Source organism: Astatotilapia calliptera, chromosome 7 (assembly GCF_900246225.1).
Source record: "Astatotilapia calliptera chromosome 7, fAstCal1.2, whole genome shotgun sequence".
NCBI lineage: Eukaryota > Metazoa > Chordata > Actinopteri > Cichliformes > Cichlidae > Astatotilapia > Astatotilapia calliptera.
In genome coordinates, this window is record NC_039308.1 from 41,877,849 (window position 1) to 41,901,326 (window position 23,478).

The 23,478-nt window shown below is 40.1% G+C and overlaps 1 protein-coding gene across 1 annotated transcript in view; it reads left to right on the forward strand.

The window, feature by feature from the left end:
• Positions 1-21,810, forward strand: part of carmil2 (capping protein regulator and myosin 1 linker 2) — a 62,936-nt gene extending 41,126 nt beyond the window's left edge. The window contains exons 32-41 of the mRNA XM_026174824.1: positions 1,365-1,468; positions 6,648-7,518; positions 8,043-8,147; positions 9,385-9,421; positions 10,022-10,090; positions 11,421-11,671; positions 12,718-12,850; positions 12,986-13,075; positions 13,572-13,673; positions 13,782-21,810. Coding sequence (XP_026030609.1) covers positions 1,365-1,468; positions 6,648-7,518; positions 8,043-8,147; positions 9,385-9,421; positions 10,022-10,090; positions 11,421-11,671; positions 12,718-12,850; positions 12,986-13,075; positions 13,572-13,673; positions 13,782-14,347 — 2,328 coding nt within the window. The 3' untranslated portion in view covers positions 14,348-21,810. The remainder of the gene's footprint in view (positions 1-1,364; positions 1,469-6,647; positions 7,519-8,042; positions 8,148-9,384; positions 9,422-10,021; positions 10,091-11,420; positions 11,672-12,717; positions 12,851-12,985; positions 13,076-13,571; positions 13,674-13,781) is intronic.
• Positions 21,811-23,478: the final 1,668 nt, after the last annotated feature.

The following is a 23,478-nucleotide window of genomic DNA, read 5'->3' on the forward strand; positions in this document are numbered from 1 at the left end:
GAACAGCATTTCTCAGTCTGGCTTCATCATACTCCAGATAAATTCACTTCACCCTTTAGCTAGACTTTGAAACAAACAGGTGATGATCTGATTGGTTTATGGGAAAACTGAAGATTTTAAAAAATAATTTAAAGAGCAGAATAACCCTTGATTGTCAAACTGCATGTACAGTGAAATTGTGGAAATTGGGCAGTGTTTCCAGAAGCGCGACAATACCGGGCTTGATGCGTGGAGCGAACGGAAGAAGTGTTTAATACGCTGCCCTCGAACTGGCGCCTATCAGATATTACAGTGATAAGAACACTTGATCTTAGCCAAAAGGCTGACAACTGATAAAAGCTGCAAAAGTATACAAAAAGAGATACATTCGATGTTCATTGTTTCCAGTGTTTGTTTTTTTGGGGTTCTTTTTGTCATTTAATTCAAAATGTAAGCTTTTATATAGTCTATAGTAATTCCACAGAAAGTCAGCACCGTTGACAGATGGCAAGCCCTGCTGGAAGTCAGTATGTCCATAAAGCTTGTCAGCAGATGGGAGCATGAAGTGGTCTAAATATCCTGGTAGATAGTTGTGTTGATTTTGGATATAAAAACAGTATTGACCAACCACCACCAACACCAGCAGACAACATTACACTGAACTTAAAACCTCTTGGATTCGGTGCCTCTCCACTCTTATTCCACACTCTAGCAGCATGATTTCTAAGTCAACCCCAGGTAAAGATGCTTCTCATGTTGCCTGTGGTTCAGGAGTGGCCTGATACTTGGATTGTAACAGTTGTAACAACTTTCCTAAAGACATCTGTGCATAGATGCTCTTGATGCTCTGACAGCAGCCTTAGTCCACTACTTGTGAAGCTCTCCCACACACACTCACATCAATACTAATGTTCAATTTAGAATCACGACCCAGTGACCCACAGTCCAGTGATACGCAGGCCTGTCCTGCATGTCACTGGACTGTAAGAGAAACTTAGAACGTGAAGGTTTGAACGAAGAGGCAACTATGCTAAGCCCGCTCGCTGTCCGCTCCACCCCAGGCTCTGTGTGTCTGCATTTAGTGGTCAGATGGAGGCAGTGTACAGATTATGTGCAACAACCAGTCTGTGGAAAGTCCACATGAAAGATACGGCTTGACATTCCTAGTATTTGTTAGCTTACTTCATTTCTAACAGAAAATGTGTTTGTTTGTTTTTTAGCCAACACATTATCGGTGTGCCCCTAGGTGGCAACAAAAATGATCCTTTTTTTTACAAGGCTTCAAATCCCTGGTGTCTGTCTGACAGTGAGGAGAATGAAAATGCAAGCACAGCTACACACAATGCATGGTTTGCATACTGTACATTATATTGTATTGCTTACAGGAGGCGGTGTCAAAGGTGGAGAATGAAGCTAGTGAGGAGATGGGCAGAGTGGATGAAGGAGTGGAGGAGTTCTTCACCAAAAAAATCATCCCTGACTATGCACTGTGAGTTGACCTAACACACACACACACACACACACACACACACACACACACACACACACACACACACACACACACACACATGCACAAGGAATGCATTACTCTTCACCAATTATTAACTTGAATTTAAAATTGAACTACTTAATTTTCAGCAGTATATCGCAGTATATCGTATACTGTCAAGTAGTTGAAATTTACTATTGCTGAAAAATTAATATAGTTAATTTGGCTATTACCAAAATGCAGTGCTTAACTGGAGTTATGATGATGATGATCAGGATAAATGAGTAGAGATCAAAGAAAGTCAACCAGATGAAATACACAATTATGCTACAAGATTTTTAAGAAAAAATGTAGTTATTCCTCGAGCCAAAACTAATTTTTTGAAACTCTCTGTTTCAAATTTAGATCATCTTTTAAGTGTAACAAACTGCTTTATGCAATTAGAGAACTAGCTACTATTCATAATAAAAAAAATTAAAAGTCCATTTACACAGTTTTGAATTATTGTAAATATTGTAAGAGGGCAATGCTGTGACCTGTTTTTGATTCGTCTGTATTGTGCCTCAATGTTATTGATATTTGCATGCTGATATTTTTACAATTGTAAAACCTTACTGTGGATGTAAGAGCCAAATCATGTGGACATCTTTACATCTGCTTTATTGTGTAATGTTTTATTAGATTATACTTGATGACTTGGACCCCAGGAAGACTAGCAACCACTACTGTGGAAGCCTATGGGCTTCCTTATATATAATTAAATACACAAATAAATACATTGACCTGAGTCAGATACAAACATACAACCATGCATATACACACACAACATTTCACACACACAATATTTGTACATGAATACCAGACACCACATGTGATGACTGAGGTGTACACACAGTTTTCTCGAGCTGAATGAAAGGATAAGGAGGAGATTAAATAAAGGTTATTATGACAACCTGAGGTTATTAGATTTATGACAGTTTTCCTTATTGTGTTGTTTTTTCAGTCAGCAAATTTCAACAAGAAAATTAGTATTAAACAGACTGTAAACTGAATTTCAAAAATGTAAATTCTCCAAATCTTTAAATTCTCTATATTGACATTCTAGGTAATATATTCCTAAGTCATATAGCTGGCTTACAGGTACAGATGATCAGTGACCCTATAAATGTTATAAGCTGCACCCTAACAGCTCTTTAGTCTGCATGAAGTGGTGCTCCTTGAGCTTGGACTAATGCTGCCAACGTTGTTTTTTTTCCCTATTACTCACACTAGGCACCCACTGCACACAGTATTGTCATAACATCACAAAGTTAAATGTTTTTAAAGCTGTTTTCAGGACTATACCTTCCATGATCCCCTCCACTTCACAATATCATCAAACGATGTCTTTTGCAATTGTTTTGATTAGATCATTGGTATTTAAATTCTAGAAACACTAAGTGTGAGGACAACCTGTCAGAAAAGAGAAAAGAGGAAAAAACTCCCTTTGAATCCCAAGACAGGGAACTATGGCTGTTTATTTTTCATCCGTTGATAATCTCAAACCTGACTCAGTAGAGATTTTGTTCTACTACAGAGATGACATATAATTACAATGTTGTAACACAGAAAATATTCATCTGACTCCCATACGAACACTATGGGCAGTAATGACGAAGTCATAGTGTAAGCACACGTGATTAGAATACAATGACAGGCATCTCTCCCTTGGACCATTTTGATCCCTAGTCGAGCACATTTCATCCAACATCCATACTTTTGATGACATTGTCTTAACCCAGTCATGAGGATTGTATCAGATCTTATTCAGATATATTTTTGTGAAATGAAACTCGTGTAACTGGCAGGTGCAAAGAGAAATATGTGACCTAACAAAGTAAAACAGGAAGTAACTTTCTAAACATATTCTCAGAAACTTGACACAAAGGAACACTAAGAAGGCAAGGAAAACAAATCAGTTCAGTTCACTTTGATTCCTAAAGCACCAAATCCTAATAACAGTGGCCTCAAGGCGCTTTGTATTGTAAAGTAAAGACCCTAGAATAATAAAGAGAAACCCCAGCAATCGGACGACCCCCTAAGAGCAAGTACTTGCGGGAAGGAAAAACTCTCTCTCAACAGGAAGGAACCTCCAGCAGACCCAGGCTCAGGGAGGGCAACCATCCGGCATTACCAGATAAGGTTAGGTTTAAGGGTATGCTTGGCTCAAAAGCTCAAAAGATGGTTTTCAGGGAATATTGTTAAATGTTCTGTTTCAATACCATATGTCAGAACAAGATCTAGACTGTGATTAAAGTGGTGGGTGGGTTTATTTTACATTTTGAGAGAATCAAATTAAGTCTAATAATAGATTAAATGTTGTGTTGAGGCTGTCATTTTTACATCTACATGGTATTAAAATCCCCCACAATAATTATTTTATAGATGAGCACTAAATGAAATAAAAAGTCTAAGAGATCAGATAGACCCACTGACTCTGAGTAAGGACCAGGTGGACGATAGTTAACAGCAAATAAGTTTTCCAGTTTTAGGTTATCCAGCTAGGGTTGATAAGGCTAAGCGTCGGTCTTTTAAATGAAATAAAACTTTCTGGGTCTTTGGTTGGTTAATAAGATGGAGTGAAGGAAACTCTGTTATATTCAGAGAGTTTCTCACCGCCCCCTCGGCCTGTGCTTCGAGGTTTCTGATGGTTAGAATGACCCGGGGGTGTGGATTCATTTAAATTAACATAATCATCCTGCTTTAACCAGGTTTCTGTAAGGCAGAGTAAATCGGTGTGTTGATCCATTATTTATTCAAAACAGAGACATAATGTTTAATAATCCACATTTCACTGTTTTACTTTTTGGTGCAGTTGTTGATAATATTGTTCTTCCTTTGTGATATTTTAATGTTTTTTGCTAATTTTTGGTTTGTTTTTGGTGGTCTGGGAGCAGACACAGTCTCTAAGGAGATGGAGTTTTGGAAAGAAAACAACACAATCAACTCAGATCATGACATCCGGGGCTTTCAACTGTATTTCACTGTTTTTCTTTTTTAATATAACTGGTGTGGGGCAATGGCATGACAGGTTATGTAAAGGGCGAGTCCCCCATCCGTATACAGGGATGGTGGCGCTCTTTCTTCAGCCATCCACAGACTGCTGGTCAATAACCTTTAAATTCTTCATACCAGATTCTTTTTTTAGTGTTAGTGTTTTTAATTACTGTTCACAGACAGCTGACATTTCTTTCAGCGTCCATTTGCTGAAGTGGTTGTAATGAGGCTGTGTTCTTCACAGCTGTTAAATGTGATGTCATGACTACAGGTTTGTGCTTTGGTAATATACGGACTATTCAAGGTGCCCAGGTATATTTAATCATAGCCATATGGTGCTACACTTTATCTACCCACAGACAATTTAGATTTACTGGTTAGTGCCACACAGAAAAGCTCCAGAGATCAGGAGATTCAGACAAGGGACCTTCTTGCTGAAACAATGGTGCTTACCACTGCACCAGTGTGGATCAGTTGGGCCCCAGGTTAACACCGACTGCCTCTAATGCTGTTGGCCAACAGGGTGTCAGTGGAAACTTTGCTAATGTTGGCTATAACGAAGAGGAGAGGAGGCAGCGAGAAAGTGTGGAGATGAGAATATGGACTAAATGTTGGACAGCAACTCATCCACACTTAATTGAGTGAAATAAAACTGGCTAAACAAAGCCAATTAAAACAAAACATAATCATTTCTGTACTGTACTCTGCTGTGCAAGTCAGCCTTATCTTACTAATTTTGTACCGTGGGAATCCTTATGAAAGCGGGGACAATGATGATCTCACCCCCCACTCCAGTCTTCCCTTCAAATGGAGATATGTCTTTAGGGTATACCATCACAGACTGCCTACAAGTGTTTTGGACCTCAATGTATATGGGGTCTACCGATATGTTCCTGTAGTAACTAGAGCCCATTCTGGTCTTAAGTCAGGATGCAATTCTCTAAATATCCTCAAATCCAAACTTGCCTCTTAAACATGGTAACACCTGAGGCAGCTCTATTCACTGAAGGAGACTGTGACATGCTGTTAAAGCTCTGGCAGCTGAATCAACTTGTACACATGCAAGATTTTATTTTGTGTCACATTAGGATCAGAATACTTTATTAATCCCTAAGGAAATTATGTGGTTACAGAAACAGACTCAATTAAATGTAATAATACAATATATTATATCCATCCACATTCTTTTGCTTATCCTTATCAGGGTAACAGGGGGGCTGGAGCCTATCCCCGCTACCATAGGGCGAAAGGCAGGGCACACGCTGGACAGGTCGCCAGTCTGTCGCAGGCCTAACACATAGAGACAGACAACCATTCGCACTCACATTCACACCTATGCAAATCTCTGTCAGTACTCTCACTAGAGCATTTTGAACACCAGTAAATCAGATTGACCCAGCCTGATTCCTGACCACTCCGTGTGTGCGATTTACATGTTAATTATTACTCAGGCTTAATGTAAACATCCGTGATTGAAAAAAATCGACTCTTCCAGTAAATGTAAGAATCAGCTGGTTGAATTAAGACCATATAAGAGCCATTACACCAGAATTGCCATGTCAGAACAGCAGTTTGTAGCATTTTTAGCTTTTACACAGCAGACAGGAAAGTAGGAAGAGAGCAACGTGGAATAATGTGGAGGGCATGATCTGGGATGGACTCAAACCCAGGCTTCTGCAACCCTTTCGTTGAGCATTAGCAGCACCAGGTCAGAACAGCTCTGTTGCTGTGTTGACAACAACATGTTATGTTGGTGTAGCAGGTGTGAACTTCAAACAAATGTCTTTCCCTTTGGTGTTAGCGTCCTTCATTTTCTCTATACTAAGCTAACTCTCCCGAAGTAAAGACAAAACTACATAGACCTGACCGGGCTCATATCCACTCAGGACCAGAGCCATGATTGGACTAATATATGTATTTATTTAACCAACGGGTGAAGCAAATTTTAAGCATATTACATGGAAGTCCAGACGTAGCTTCCAGGTTTTTTGTCAATCTGTTGGAGCTGTTTTTGCCCTGTGTGATGTTTGCATGCATGTTAGCTGTGTGCCTGAGCTCAGCATGTCTTTGGTCCTGTACCAGTAGTTGTAGTACTGAATGTCTCTTCTTGTCTGTTGCTCTTTCTGCTGTTTTCCTGCTGCAGAAAAGGCCAGTGGGAGGAGTCAAACCCTGCCCAAGCCACTCCCCCAGAGTCAAGCTCCACCCCCTCAGTCTCAACCCCCTTGTCCTCTACGTCTGACATTATCACCTCCTCTACCACCACTCTCACTTCACCCTATGCATCCACTGACATGTCCTTCACATCCACTGATGTTCCACCCCTCTCTACCTCCATTCCATCCACCTTTTCTTCCGTCACCACCACCACCACCACCACACTTCCCACCAAAAATATCAAGAAAAAGTTTGGTGACTTCTTCGCCTTCAAGAGGGCTCGAGTTGCCCGAGCCACCAAGGCAAGTGGGGGAGAGGGAGGAGGAGGAGAAGGGGTGAAGGTCAAAAGGACCTCCATTGCAGACCTCATTCGACCCCTCCGTGAGGCCAAAGAAAGGGAGAGGGAGAGGGAGAGGGACAAGGAGAGAGAGAAGGAGAGAGGGGCAAGGTCAGTGGAGGATGCTAACATTTCTAATGATGCCACCACCACAGAAGGAATCTCCGCCACCAGCCAACATCTTGCAGGCGATGTGCGGGAAAAGAGATCGCCTGCCCAGACGTTAACCATGATGATGCCACCCAGTGAGACCACTCCCTTGTATCCCACCATCACAACAAGCCCTGATCTCACGACTACTGTACTTTCCAATCTGGAGGAAGAGGCAGCTCCTGTCTTGCCAGCTCGCATGCCCAGTCCTGTGGTCACTCGCACTCTGACTGAGCAGGACAAGCAGCTGGTAGGGACTCCATATGGAGAGAGGAGACTAAAAGTGACCAAGAGGGCACTGAGAGAGGGAAAGAGCCAAAGTCTCATACTGTTGACGGGATTAGAGACTGATGACAAGGATACACCCACTAAGGTCAGTCTTGTGATACCTGTAACATCATAATAACAGTAAATTATGAGATGAATCTCGATGGGAACCAAGGTTTCTAAAAAAGCTAATGTCAGAGACAAGCCTTTATTTTGAATTTCTCTTGTTTTAAGTCTAATCTTAGCATATTAAGGTAGAACCTTTCCCTGTTCTTTGACCTGCTCCCATTTTATATTGTAAATGATGCTATTTGTTGTTGATACAGAGTAAATGCTTCCTCAAAGGTCTACCTGTTGCTATGATAAATTTACCACGTTATCACTTTCGTCGCCTGGATATGACCAGTACAACAACACAGTCGCGTCTTTGCTGTGCTCGTGTGTTAACACAGTGATACTATTAGTAAAATTCTAGTAGGGCTTCATGCCCATTCTCATAAAACATCTACTCTACTCTCAATCTTTATATTGACAGTTTTCAAATAATACCAACGGAACCAAGCCAAGCCAGTGCCTGTGTGTGTGTGAGGGAACAGTTATTGTTCTAAGTGTTTCTGTACTGTCTTTCAGAAACATGCTTCGGAGAGCACATCTAGTTTTGAGCAGAAGCTTCAGGTGATGTTGCACAGAATGGGCGTGGCCAAAACTCCACCTGCTGAAACCAAGATGAGCCAGGTAAATGGGGGAGTGCGCATGTGTGTGTAAACATATTAATCTGAACATTGTTTGCCTTAAATATTTTATATGCAGGACTATCGCACCTCTTTTATTTTTTATCTTTTTAAATTGTGAGAAACACTCCTCACACATTCTCCCACATCCCATTTTGAAAGTTTGCCAGAAAACAAAAGTGATTCAGTCTCATTCAATTATTTTTCCCATTTAATGAGTGATTGATTAAGAAAATGGATGATAGGTTGGAATGTCTTAAGAAAAACCACATATCTCAATTTTTCCATATTCATTGAGTCTACTCTCATTAAACGTACATTACAGATGAGTGTGGAAACTTCACAGTTTTTACCCCTGAGCCATAACAGGCTGACTGAGTATTGTCATCATCCTACCAGGCAGCCAGGCAGTGTCCCAGTAGTTTTGTAATTAAATAGTATATCATCATAGTTTTATGATTCAAAGAAATATGTAGATCTAAAATTACCTTTAACTTAACAGACATTTCCACTCCTCTGTAGTAGGCTAGTGCTATTAATGGGAATAGAAAGCAGCAGTAATGGCAGTTTTCACACTGACACTGAGAAAATGCTTTCCTACTCTATCTGAACACCCAAAGTGCTTTACACAGTTTGTCTCATTTACACCACAAGCACTTTTTCCTGTGCACTTTCTAACATTCGCACACACTTACACTCTGATGGATGCATCAGAGAGCAACCGGGGTTAGTATCTTGCCCAAGGATATTTGGCATGTAGACTGGAGCAGATGGGGACCTTCTGATTAGTAGGTGACCTGTGTTCTTCTGCCCTAATATGTTTATGTGGATAATCTGGTTCAAAAATGCTGGAAAATATAGAGCAAAAAGCACCAAATTGCAGCCCATACCTGTGCACTTTGAAAACCAGTAACTTGGTCAGTTTTCATAGTATGACGTTAAATTATAACTTTGTTTTAAAGAGTACAAGAAAGTTACTACAATGAAAAACAGGTTTCAACTTTTTCAAGTTTTCACTGCTTTTATTGGAATGACCCAAACCAGCAAAATAGACAAAAATGGTTGGAAGAGAAAACAAAGGTGAATAGTAAAATCCCAACTACCTCATATTTATCTTTTTTATTTATTTATTTAACCTTCATTTAACCAGGAGGGCCTTGAAATTCAAATCTCCTTTTTAAGCAAGATCTGGCTACACGAAAATACATAAGACAAAAATAAGACTAATTCCTCTTTTACAGAATAAAGATGAAGAGCTGAGAAAGGCCAACTCTGATGGTAAGTGTTTTTGCATAAATATCTCTATCATAAAAAATATATGTTGTGTATAAGTGTGTTTGTGTGTGTGGTTGTCAGTGTGCAACTCAGTGTTGTGTGCAGTGTAATGCCCTTTAAGTTCACTACGTAAAGGCCAATCCATTTGTCATTTATAACTTACCATCCACTTTCCCTCCCACTGTCGCCAAAGTGCTTGCTCACAGGGGGTCATATAATTGTTGGGTTTTTCTCTGTATGTATTATTGTAAGGTCTACCTTACAATACAAAGCGCCTTGAAACAACTGTTGGTGTGATTTGGCGCTATATAAATAAAATTGAATTGAACTCAAATTGAACTATTCTGATTAAGTAACACACTGTCTTCCAACCATGGTTATAAATCAAATTTAGTTTAATTCTTTAACAGAACATTTGAGTCTATGTGTTTCATATAGTTTTATAAATATTGTTTTTTTTCCATCACTCTTCTTATTTTGTTTGAGTCATCACTACTAATCCTTGTTTTAAGATCTGCCATCTAGAGCTGTGTGATAAGCTGTAGGATTCACATATTATTCGTAATATTCACTGTCTTCTACTGTCCTGTCACTGTCCCTCAGGTGCTATTCTTGACAAACCTGAACCACCTCCCACATACATGAAGCCCAGGACTATGTCCACTTCATCAGGTATCAATATTTCCTTGCTCATGTCTACATATAAATTATAATCTCAATCTATAGCTTGGAAGAGCCAGTTCAGCAAAAAAAAACAAAAACCCCACGGTATTGCTGTGTGGGACAATGCACCAGCATGAAGAAGTCAGTGATGATCGACCAGTTTTCACGTATTTTGTAAAAAATTGAAATATGGATCTGTAACACTTGTCAGCTGTTACAGGACCCCAGCACAGTCAGACATGCACAACCAATGAGGTGAATTTGTGCCTGTGCCACACCCTTTGCAGAAAAGGTGTGCAGCAGCACTGCTTCAGGATGTTGAGCTGCATAATCCACTGGAAGCAATATCCGCTTGCACAGGGAATTCTGTCCCAGAATTAAGGGATGTGTTGGGTGGAAGATAACTGCAGCCGTAACTTTATGCATTTGCCACTGTTTCTCATTTCTAGCGGTCTATGTCCCCATGCACACATCTGACCTCTATGAATATTGCCTCCAACAACACTCCCGGCCGAGCCAGGTTTTGGTGGACTGAGGTCTGCGTGTAGCCCGAGTCCACCATAGCCTGCCGTGTACCCCCTTGGCATCTTACCAGAACTCTGTACATGAGTCAGCTGCTCACGCTGTGCGGCTGCCTGCTCCTGGTGCATTTGAGCCAGGACGTGCATCTGCTGCACGGGCTATGGGTCTAACATCATGTGTTGGGATGTTGGGTGCCACTGTAACACTCTTCAGCTGTTACAGGGACCCAGCACGTGCTAGGGTTAGGGTTAGGGATGTGCACAAACGATGTGGCTCAAGTGTCCTTATTTACAGAGTGAACTTGTTTACACAGTTTGTTTTTTCAGACTGTCATGTGGTTCCAGCTGTCCCGCTACCCATCCCAGCGTCAGCTCGTACCTCCCCTCCAAGGTGCCGGCGTGCTACTGAAATAATAGAGGCAGGATTAAACAATCATTGTCAGCTCTGTCTGCGGAGCCACAGACCACACCCAGCCTCAGCATCATATGTATTAAAAGAACAACTTTATAATGCTTTATAATAAAGTTGAACATAGTCTGGATATCACGTTGTAATGTACTATATGTAAACAGCAAAGTTTAGTCTTTGGAGGTTTTAGTTTTGGTGGACATGGGACACTGGACAGTGAGTGACATCATAAACTTGTTTCTGTAGTGTAACCAGTCTGATGTATCTAGGCCTGTGATATGAGAACACAGGAAGTTCTGTACTAGTATGCCATGCTTTCTGTGTATAATCTACATCCTTTTAAACATCTGTCCAAACTATGGGCACTAACTGGGAACACTTGCAATGTCCCTTTCACCCTGCTTCCCAGCTGATCCCAGGCATCCGATCAGATCTCTGCACCCCGTTCAACCAGATCCTCTCCTTCCTCCAAAGCCCGCCCTCCCAGAGCGTCCTATTGGCCCCCTGCCACCCAAACCTGCCATCTCAGCCAGACCTCCTCTCTCCACCCTGGCTGCTGCAGGAGGAGCTCGTCCCTCTTCTGCTCCTCCTTCCAGCAGCCCAGTGGAGCGGCTGGAAGGAGGAAAACATGATGGCAGGCCAGAGGAGACTACAAGACAGGTAGTATATTTCATTTTATTGTTGGCAATAAGATCATTCAGAAGGTGAGACTGTATACAAAGCTATTATTGTTTGATTATATATTAGGTAACTAAGTAGGGCTGGGCGATATGAGAAAATATCACTATAGACATCACGATGTTTAAATAACCCCCCAAAACAAATGTTATTGTCAACCATATAGTGGTATATGGTTGAACTGGTATACTCATTCAAACTGACAATTCAGTCAGGGGGTCATTAATGTGATGACCTCAAATTACAGAAACATAAGCCTAGACAGTGACTCTAAAAACGAGTGACCAAGAACAGTCGCAGGTGTCACAGCTGGTTCATTTAAGGTTTTCTTTGGTGTGTGGGGAGAGGCTGACATGCAGAGTTTAAAACACTCTTCTTTATGCAGTGGATGACTTTTCAGCTGGTGAAATAAAGTCGTGGTACTGCTTTTACCAAAGTTTTATGGCAGGTTTTGCAAATTACTGCGTTTTGTTCGACATCCTCCTTGTGAAATCCAAACTACAGCAAGTGTCATTCTCTCACTTATCTGAAACTCCCACAGTTGCCATATTTTCTGGTAGCCATTTTAATCATAGTGTGTGGAAAACTCACAATACATCGAGTATATTCAAAATGTCGCTCACCCCTATAACTAAAAACACTTTAGTCAATAGAAAAAGAAAGGAAAACTGAAATTTGAAAAAGAACGTTTAAACAATATTTTGTGCTTTCAGAACTAACTGAACTATGCTTTCTTTCATTTTGTAAGGAACTAGCCCGTTTAGAACCAGTACAGGAGTTTTCACTTTGATAGCCGCGTCTAGGTGATGATTCACATTCATGTTGTTCTGTTAAGAGGAAAAACACCTTTTTGTCTGATCATATTTGACATTCTGAAAATGAAGGACTGCATTTAAAAATAGCTGTTGATGCAGTGCTTTTGTTAAACCCTTGAATTAAACCTTCTTGACTGATTCGCTGATTTCAAATCAATGGTGGCGTACAGAGACAAAATTGTGTCAATGAACATCTGGTGATTACGTTCCTAGAATGGAAGCGAGGACGGTTTCCAGGGTGGAACATCGAACGTGTCGTCTAGAAAGGAGCTTCCTTCAGTCCCACCTCTCTGGAGAAGTCCCGGTACACAGGATCGCGCTGAAAAAGCACAATCAGTGACAGAGGGTTTGTCTTACCTGTCTTATTAAAAGAAATTTAACCAAAATTGTGGTGGTTCTGATACAACTTTCAATGCGTTTTAAAGAGAAATCAGCTCTGGAATCCAAGTCAGTGTAAATAAATGATTGTGTGTATTTTCAGAGAGTCTTCCTAAGCCACGTCAACACATGAAGCCTCCTCCGCAGCGTAGAGCTGTGTCTGTCCATGAGGATGCCTTTGCCATGACACAAGGTGAGGCTTTGCACCAGTGTTTGATGAAACTGTGAAAAATAATGCTAGCAACAGCAAATCCCACAACTGGTTAAATGAAAAATATTCAGAAAAGTGTGATTAAAATAAAGATTATTAGAGAAAGTCAACAACTTTCAGTTTATCACCCCCAGTGAGTGTTCATGGCCAGAGACACAATTCATCGTAACCTCTCAGGCTGATGTTACTTTGTGCGTCTTGTTTGATGTGGGCCTGACATTTAGAGTTTCAGTGTCCGGCTCCTCCAGTCCGCATGTCAGAGATACTGAACCGTGAGTTGCCCCGATGTATCCAGAGTGTGTGTGTGATTGTCAGACAGGCTTAGAAAAGAGTCCGTGTATCAATGTGTGATGGTTTGCGTGAGGCTTTGAGTAAAATGTTTCATCCATTCGTCACCGTGAGGTTAAGTGTGGTATTCTCCCAGAAAGGGATAATTGATGATTGACTCTTTATTAAACCTCATACCCTTCTTTTTCAGAGCTGAAGGCAGTGTTACAGAGGTCACCCATCCGTTTCCGAGGCAACAGAAGTGATCTGCCATCCTGCACTGAAGATCCATCCAGTGGAGAAGGACAGAGAGGTCTTCATAAGTCATGCTCATAATTTAGCCTTTTTGGTCGATCCTTTTCCTTCTTTGTTTTATTATTTATTATTATTACTTATTAATCTATATCATTCATCTTCACAGCCAGTGACATGGGAAGGGAGACTGATAAAGATAAGAAGGGCATTCCCCAGAAGGACGAGCTGCAGGAAAGACGAGGAAGAATGGGATGTGGAAGCACAGCAGCCGAAACCAAGCACCCCCATCAAGGAAAGGGTGAAAGCCCAGGCTCAGGGTGTCCCTCCTTTACAGCTCAAGCTCTACATGAAGCAGATGCAACCCAGTTTTCCAGCCATGCATTTGACAAAGCTTTACCCACCCAAGAGAGGCTTCCACCACAAACCCGAACACTGGAAAAGTCTCCAGTGATGCCCCCACCCAAAAATACCACTAGCACAGCCCCAGCATTGCCCCAAACTCTAGATAAATTACTAGTCTCCCCAGCACCTCGAGGAAAGACCCTCAGCACAATCCCAGTCACGTCTGGATATTCAGACGTCCCCCAAGTAAGTCCTACATCCCACAAGAAGAAGGTCCCCAGCCCGGTGGATCTGAGAAACAGCACACCAGAGAAAGAGACCATCTCTAAACATCACACAGTGAAGGCAGAGGCAGCAGACCAAAGAACTGAGCCCCCTCTGTCTGAATAGCATCCACAGACTGACTTACCTAAGCAGAAAACACATTTAGGAGGGAGAGGTCTGAGACATCACTGCGATCTGGAACTGAGGGCGTATCTGAGAGTAGTGTGAGTGTTTTAGTGCAGCAGATAAGTAGAAAATCACAGTCACTAGACCTTTGTTTGTTTGTTCTTGTGGAGCCATTGATTTGAAAAATCCCATTAACCACTTGAATTTTAAAATTGGTCCCAACGTGGCTGCCCACTGGTAAATTTCAGAATTTTTATTTTGACATTTAAAACACTGAACAGCACTTTGTGGGAAATTTCAAGAGGGCAGTAAAGCTGCAATTTCTACACAATCGAAGTATTAAACAGATAATATTGATAATAAATGTCACCCCGGCCGGCGGACACATTAACATAAGCTGTTTAAGCTTGTTTATTGGCAATAACCTGCCATCTTTTATCATATCAGATCAAGTATAACCAGCCGTTTTGTTAATGCAGCACTTTCTTCTTAGAATAATATATAATCTTGCTCTAGATATTGGCAGTTAACCATGTCACACAGCGATCAGGCCTTTTAATCCAGCTCTAATTGTTTTTATAAATAAAGTATTTTTTGTAAATAAATCAAGATGTCAGCCTGTATCTCTGAATGAACTAAAAGCTTATGTGGACCTCACAGGCCAGACTGTAAACCTGTGATTTTGTAGAATATGATGCATCACTGTAGATTAAGCAATATAGTCTTTAAAAAAAACCTGCTCAACCCTAAACATGTGCGGCGGTAATACTGCTCCATGTCACACTGATGGGGAACATTTTTCTGAAAAATCATTAGATAAAAAAAATGCTACAAATTTACTGCCAGGAAGGAGAGCAGAGGTGAAGAAGTCAAGCAACAGCAAGAAGCTGTTTTAATCTAATTCTGTTTGTTTTCTTAAAAGTAGGCTTTATTTATTTATTTATTTATTATTACTTTTTCATTTTGATTTTTTTTTGGAGGGGTGGTAGGGCTACAGTTCGCTTGCCTTTCTGTAAAAGTCACTATAAGCCAGCAAGTGGTTTACACGTGAAAGATCCCCAAACCCAGCTTCTGGGAGTACTCCCAGTGCTGGTTGCATCAGCAGGGGCATCTGGCATGAACCTGGTGCCATATCAAACATATGAATCCATCTGTTGTGCCAACCACTTAATAAAGCAGCTCAAAAAAAGGAAACAGCTAAAAGTATCTTTACATAAGTTACAAAGAGAACGACTTCAAACTTCAAAGATGAACTTTTACATGGTCAAACATGCGTGGTTTGATAATGAGTTGTCCTCGTCTCTAAATGTTACGTTTCCCACCAGAGTCAGCATTTTGACATTTCAAATGGCTAATGGGATTCCTCAAGAGTAATCATAAATGAGTATATCTGCACATTTTGGTATTTGTATCCAATTATGAATGATTTTACTTGCACTATTGTACTCTCCTGTAGAATCGCTCTCATGTCCGGAGTGTTCTCGTTAAACGTGTGAGAACCACAGGTATGATACACCCAGATGGTACCGACTTCCTGCGTGCTAGCTTCTGTATAGTTGGTGCATTTATTCTGTGGGGTGAATTTTTGATTTATATTAGTTATATATACAGTGGAAGCACATGAATTACATTGCTGGCTTGTTATTGCAGTCTGTGCAAATTTACCCCAAAGATTAAATGTACTGATCGTTAGCTGTAGCTAGCTGGGCACATGTTCACCAACCATGTGTCTGCTGAGTGTATCAGTGTGTTGACAGCTCATCCTCTCATCTGATGTCAGAAATGATCATGCATTTCATCCTGTTATTTTGCTGCAGACTCATTATTTTTGAATCACATCCATCTTTGCATTGAACAATATGTGTCACCTATAAAATTCATTTCCATCAACCTGCACACATCGTTAAGAGTCTGAAATGAGCTTCATCAGCTACGGGACTGAAATCTTTTTCATGCACTTTCCACAAAAACATTCAATTTGTTAACAAGACATTTCTGAGCGTACCACAACATCACACTTGGTTTGATTACACCATGTCAGGCACATTAATAACAACTACTTAAAATTGTTATGATTTCAAAGTGAATTACAAACTCCATGCTGATAGCAGATGTCTTTTTACTTTGCCTTTTTGTCACCTTCTACAAAATGACTCGGTTTCTGGAAACTACATTTGTACTTCAAATCTAATTGTGACTAAGGTTATTTAGAGACATTATTTACATCATATTACTTGGTCACACTGTGAATTCTGAGTCCAGGCAACCTCTTTTGGATTATGCCAAGGGGATAAGTAATTAGTCACTAATACCACTGAACTCCTGCTGATTAAGATCTCATATTGCATATCCTTTTTTTGGAAGTTGAGGGAGATGCCTCATTAGAGGCCTCCACCATGAAGCAGGATTTGGGGTTAGTGAGGTAGGTTTAATCTGTGGGTTTGCATTGTGCCATAGTGGTCCCTTCCTCACTGGGGTACATCAGCATGTTAACTTCTGCAAGCCTAACATGCTCTGAGTTCATTATGTTCAAGAAAAGATATCAAGACTATAAAACATTGTTTTCATATTTGTTCTTTGCTTATTTTCCTGACGACCACAGAAAGAGTAAGGCTACAACTGTCTCATGCAGCATAAGAATAAATTTTAGCAGCATGTTTACATAAAAAGCAATTGTATAGGCAGATCTACACGTGCCTTAATGAAGAGGCAGTGATACTCATGACGAAGGCAGCATATTAAGTCAGTTTCCCTTCAGAAGCAGTTTTTTAGTTTGCATTATATTTTCAAAATCCTCTTTTTTTTTTCTGGTTGTAGTTTGCTTGACATACGTATGCAACTCTATATACGGTTGTTGATTTTTGGTCATCAGTGCAAACACCACTTTTGCTATAAACACGTGAATAGGGTTCATTTGCTGAGTTGATCTATATGACAATACTTAATGTGATCATTATTGTTAAGCTTAGTTTCAGTTACAGTCACGCTAGGGTTGGAGGCCTCGGAGCCACCAAAGTGATTGGATCTGTGTGCAATCAGCTTGTGGTCAAGCCTTTCAAATGGTGTCTTTGAAGATGGGCACCAGGCCTGTAACCACGTGTAGTGAGTTACATCTTCAAAGTGGCTTTGGTCCATTAAGACAGTGATAAAAGGGCAATAAGATAAAAGTCAGACTATAATCAGCTGGGGTCAAGTTAGCATTTACATGCAGTTCGTTTGTAATAATATGTCAATTACCTGTTATAAACTGGGAAAAATTGCAAATCTGTTTGCTAAGTGTTGCAAATTTCAGTGAAGCAGTGGAATACCAAATGCAAGGATGGACTAGCCACTTGCAGCACAGGCATAATACATGATGACGTGAGGTGCGGCCCACCTTAAACAGTCAGCTTGATAAGCAGTTCATGGATTGTGCAGAATCCCTACACAGCAGGTCTGACTCAATCAGAGTAAATAAATGTGGCAAATTTACAATTTATACATTTAGGAACAAACAAAGATGCAGCTATTTCATTTCAGCAATGATCAGAATTTTAGTAAGAGCGGTGCAAATTTGCTGCTCAAAAGTGAGGCAGCAAGTAATGTATTAACAAATATAACACAGTGTAAAAGCAGGTTTGGCTCTTGTGTTTCTCTCTGAAAACAGAGAAAGAAACAGAAATAAAGGGGGACTATAGAAGAACCAATAGGATTGTTTTAAAAGTGAGCTCTTCTGATACAACTGTGTGTGTGGGCCCTGAGGACCAACACTCAGGGGCGTGCAGGGTTTAGCTAGAAAAGCTGGTTTATTACAAACTATTTAAACCTGAAATCTATGCATAGCAGCGCAAATGTGTGATGTAAAGAGCACAAGACATATTTTACTGTCAGATCCCGATCCATCTGTGTTAATGAAGATACTGTTTCTGTGTCACTCTCTGGGTTTTTCTGCAGACTCTGTTAAATTCTAGGTTCTTATTAAAGTCAGTATTATGTATTGTAACATTTAAACATGAATCTATGTAATAGCACCTGTCAAGCAAAGTGTGCACGCTGCAGAGAAACAAAATGTTTTCATTGTATACTGGTCTCTGTGTAAAAATGTGACTAAAGCACTGGAATGCAGGAACATGTGGGGCTTGGCTCTCGACGCTCAGAATGACAACTCAGTAAGGATCTACAGGACAGAGCCAACGTTCTGGCTCTTGGCTCGCAGCTTTAAGCTGGTCCTGTGCTGATTGTGTACTTGTTCTGCTAACATCTCCCCAAACAAATGAGCACTCATAGCAGCAGCTATCACACAAAAATCAGGCATGTTGATCTGGCATTAAATTCAACACAAGTTGCAGTAAAATGCGAGCCATGAACCTGACTAAATCAGGTTTGTGTGATTCGTTGGATTATATTTCCACTTGGTGAAGCAGATAAGTTGTGTTCATCATCATCCGACTGACTGTAACCTGTAGTCAGTTTGTCTGTATTTAGAAACTAGATCAGGGTTATTTGGAAACCTTTTTCCTATTTGAGTGTGACGGCAGTCATTGCAAGTCTGGAGACAGGTTGACTCCCAACAGGCGACCTGTGCCTTGTGACTAAGAGAAGGGTGCTGTATGTTCAACTTCACAGCAACTACTTTCACATGGTTGCTGACAGCAAAAACAAAAAACAGTGCTGTCTCTCAGCAACTGTGTTTTTCTGCTCGCAAATAGGCCATCCTGTTTTTATTCTAGTCTGACTCAGGCTTAAGACCAACTACAAGGAAAAGGTACTTTGGGTATGTCTAAATTGTTTTGTATGTTTGTGTATTTTATTAGATTTAATTTCTAAGTAAGCACAAGAAGTGAATCCTTTACTACTGAAATAGATGGTCTGGAGGTGAAAATGGCCTCGTCTATTCCTATTGCTTTTCCCCTTTCCATGCAGTGCACAACACAGCATGTAACATCTCTGCAGGACCACAGTAGTGCCCAGTGAAAACTGCTTGGCATTGTGCAATGTTGCTATGAACTCCAAACTTTAATTCTTTGATTTCGTCCTCCAAAAGTCAAGAACGATACGAGTTGGATTTCCTCATAAACTAAAAGTGTTCAGGGTTGTTCAAAATCAAATGCATAAAACAGAAATACTTTACTTTTGCAGTGTTCACATACAACTGTCATGCCCAGTTTCTTTTCATTTGTCATATGTCGGTTCAGCCTTATCTTTAGTTTGGACACGTAAGGATAGCTGAAATTCTTCTTTAACAACATTCAATCAGGAGTACAGCACAAGACCTTTTAGTCAAGTACAAGTAAAATTAAAAATTAACCTCTTGAGATCCATCAGGTGGTTGGTGCTACTATATTTAGAACTTAGGATTAAGTTCACTGTTTGTACCCAAATGGAATAGAACAACAGTAAGTTTATACGTTTGCAAAAGATTTGAACGTTAGTATCTTCTCGTTTCTGAAACTATGTTTGTGTTGCATTTGGCTAAAATACCACCTAACGCTGACCCTATGAGGTTTACTGGTGAGCTGACCTGAGCTGTTCAGAGTTTGGCATCATACGTTGAATTGCATTGATTTTTTTAAAAGAAATTTTGGTTGTACAAGTATCTCCAAACAGGTGGAAAAAAGCATTCACATTTATATGCACTGAAAATTATTACAAGTATTTATTTTAGTCTCGTATTTTAAATTTTTCTTTTTGCCTTGTTTTCACATTAAGCCTTTTTATAATCTCCAGCTGAATACATGGGACACTAAAGCTCCGCTCACTCATTTTTGTGGGATCACATGAATATATTATATTCGTATATCCATCCAATCACTCCTTTAGTCAGCTAAATAATTTTCTCCAGAGTCACTAGATTAAAAACAAAACTATATAATCAGAGGAAAATGTTGTGTTTCTCTCAGGGTGGTTGTTGTGAATGGTGTGTGTGTTTTATAAGAGCAGACCTCAGTTCACCTCCCTGTGATGTCTGACCCGAGCCTTCCTCTTATCCTGGAGGAGAGTTTATTTTCTACCTTCATTGTTATTTTTGCCTTGCACGCACAGAATATGTACAAAACTACATAACACAAAGTTATAAACAGAGTGTGAACCTATACTTGTTAAGATTATTAAAAAGTTAACTGAGTTGTGTGATAATTTTGTACTTTGTAAAACTTTGACTCAGTTGTTTGTTGTCATCGGTCCCTGTGAAGACTTTGTGCTCATTTTTTGTCTTTTCTCTTTCAAACCTTTCTCTTCCTGTTAAAAGGGAGTTTTTCCTCTACACTGTTGCTCATACAGCCTCATCGGATTGTTGAGGTTCTCCCTCTTAATATTCTAAGGTCTTTGCCTTACAATATAAAATGCCTTAAAACAGCTGTTGAAGCAAACTGGCACTATATAAAAAAAACTGATTAACAGTGAATTAGGAAAAAGCTTAGAAAAGGCTGAGTTGCCCATTAAAAGGTTTAACAGGCAAAGAGAACAAAAAACTGCATCACAATCTCAGGAAGTAAAGTTTTGGGACATTTAATGGTGTCCCAATGTCTTTAAAGATTCAACTACACTATAGAATAAAAGTTAAGGTTTCCCATGGGAGAAAAATGTCTTCAAATAAAGGAGCAATCACACTCCTGCAAGAATTGTTAAATAATAATTTAAAAAGATGCCAAATGTGTTCATATTCATCTCCCCGACTTTCTTTCTTGGATTCTGCTAGAGAAGGTTTGCATGGTTCACAGTTTACAGTAATTGTTATCTCACCAGCAATAATCTTACCTGATTTAAAACTGGACAATCTCCCTTCAGTGTAGTCTTCTTGTGTTCTAAACACTTGCACTTGTTCAGTGCAGACCAGAGCAGACCAGCCAACATCAGTGAGTCTCATGTCCAAACCTAAAGGCAGTTCAGGAGCATTGTTCTTCTCTTATATCGAAAGTTGGCGGACCGGATGCCGAACCATAAAGACGTCACACGTGTGATATTGCAATTAACACTCTCAAACGTGAACAACATACCAGTGTGTCGGGTCAATCTTTACAGTTAGTTACTTTTATTAAATTTCAGCTGCTTGAATAAAATAATTTGCCAGATATATGGATATTATCTTACTTTTAGATGAAAGATAAGTAGAGATCTAGAACAAAGAGCAACTGAGCAAAAGAAAAATAGCAGGAGTACAGAAGCTGCTCAGAGCTGCACAAGATGACTGTTAACTGTTTAGATAATAACACAAGAGGTTAGCTACTAATGTATTGTCAGGCCACTATTCGGCCATGGTGAATATTCCTGCGACTAAATCTTCTGTTGTTCCTCGTAAAGATTGTCTCACTCCATGAATTAAACTCTCCATCTTCTCTGATCTGCCTGCCTGGTCACTGGACCCCATTGCACCACCTTCTAATTTAATCTTGTGTCTTTTGCTCAGTTGCCAGCCTGCCTGTTTCCCCATGCTCATTGTTCCAAGTTTTCCTATGTTTTCTTTGGATAATAAACTCGTCAAATTATATTCTAACACCCATGGATCTGATTATCTGCTGTCTTGACAATACAAGGGAAGCTAGGGACAAAACACAGAGACAAGCCTAAGACTGACTGGACACGAAAGGGAACTAACAGCATCAAACCAAGGAACTAATAACCAGACACATAAATAACAGAGAACTAGAACCTACAAATCACATCCAAAACCTAAAAATAAATCATGAACCTACAAAATTCTTAACACTGTGTCCACTGCCCATCAACCATAACAAAACTTGTAACATCAAGTTATCAGTTTTAACTTAAAACTGAGGGCTATCTTCTAATTTATGCATCGTATAAAAACTTCACCAAAGGTTTCAGTTCTCAATTGAGAAAGCAGTACCAAGATTCAAAGAGAGATGTGTCTAAAGACCACAGAATAAATGCAGTAATGCTAGTGAATGACTTAGCTGGTGATTGATTGTAGTCTCAAAGAAGATGATAAGCTAAGGACAACCTGGAGAAAGATTATGCAGACTGGAGGCGTTTCTTTTTCTTTTGAGATTAAACTAGAGTTCATTGGCCATAAAGATGCTGCTTATGTTCAGAGAAAGAAGGGTGAGGGGTACAACCCAAAGAACATTGTCCCCACAGCGAAGCACAGTGGTGGAGGTATTATTCGTTTGGCTGCATCAGTTCATCTGGAACTGGGAATCTTATGAAGGCAGAAGGGCTAATGAAGAAAGAAGGATATGTGAAGATTTGAAAAAACACCTCAAGCAGTCAGCAACAAAACTGGTTCTGGCCAGCATGATGAAAACATGCATCCCTCCTGATGAAGAACGATCTCCAGAAGACCAAAGGGAATTATTGACTGGCTTGCTCAAAGCCCTGATTTGAACCCTATTGAAAAATCTGTCGGGGGAAGTGAAGACCAAGGTTCATGCCAGGAGACCATCAAACCTGGAGGCGATTTGTCAAAGAAGAATGATCAGGTGACATGTGAGACTTGCTGAGAACTACAACAAATGACTGCAGACTGTTATCCAGCAAAAACAATACAAAACTGACTATTAGCATCAGGAGGGCTAATAATTTTGACCCTGGCAGTTTTGTTTCTAGACTAATGTAAGCATCCATAATAAGACTTTTGAAAAAGCTGTGTTACAAATACCATGCTCTGTTTAACAGCTCTTGGGAAATACTTTTGAAATTTTCATAGTGCAACTAATAATTTTGTCCTCATCTGTAGTTGTTGGAACAAAAGCAGAAGACAAACGAGGAAACAAAAACATCTGAAGAAATAAAAGAAAAACATCAGCAGCACATCAGTGTTTGCTTGACAGTGAACAAAGACTGGTTGTGTTGTTTGTTACGATGAACCCTGGATGAAATCATAGTTTTATACTGTGTATAGCACACAGAGCCTCTCCCTGCTTGAGCCTGACACATGAAGACATGCATCCAGGTTGGCACCCAGCATCATCTGCACCCTCTCTTTGCAGCCCTTCCACCATCTTCTTGAGCGGTCAATTCAATTATCTCCTCTCTCTTTTTACTTGAAATTATTACAATAACCACAAGAGAATGAAGATGTGAGAACTTTTGGGCATTTAAACACATTTAATGTAGTTTGCAGTCCACGATAAAATTATCAGCTATACAAGAACAATAGAAAGGAGTACACATATAGTGTTTCAGACTACACT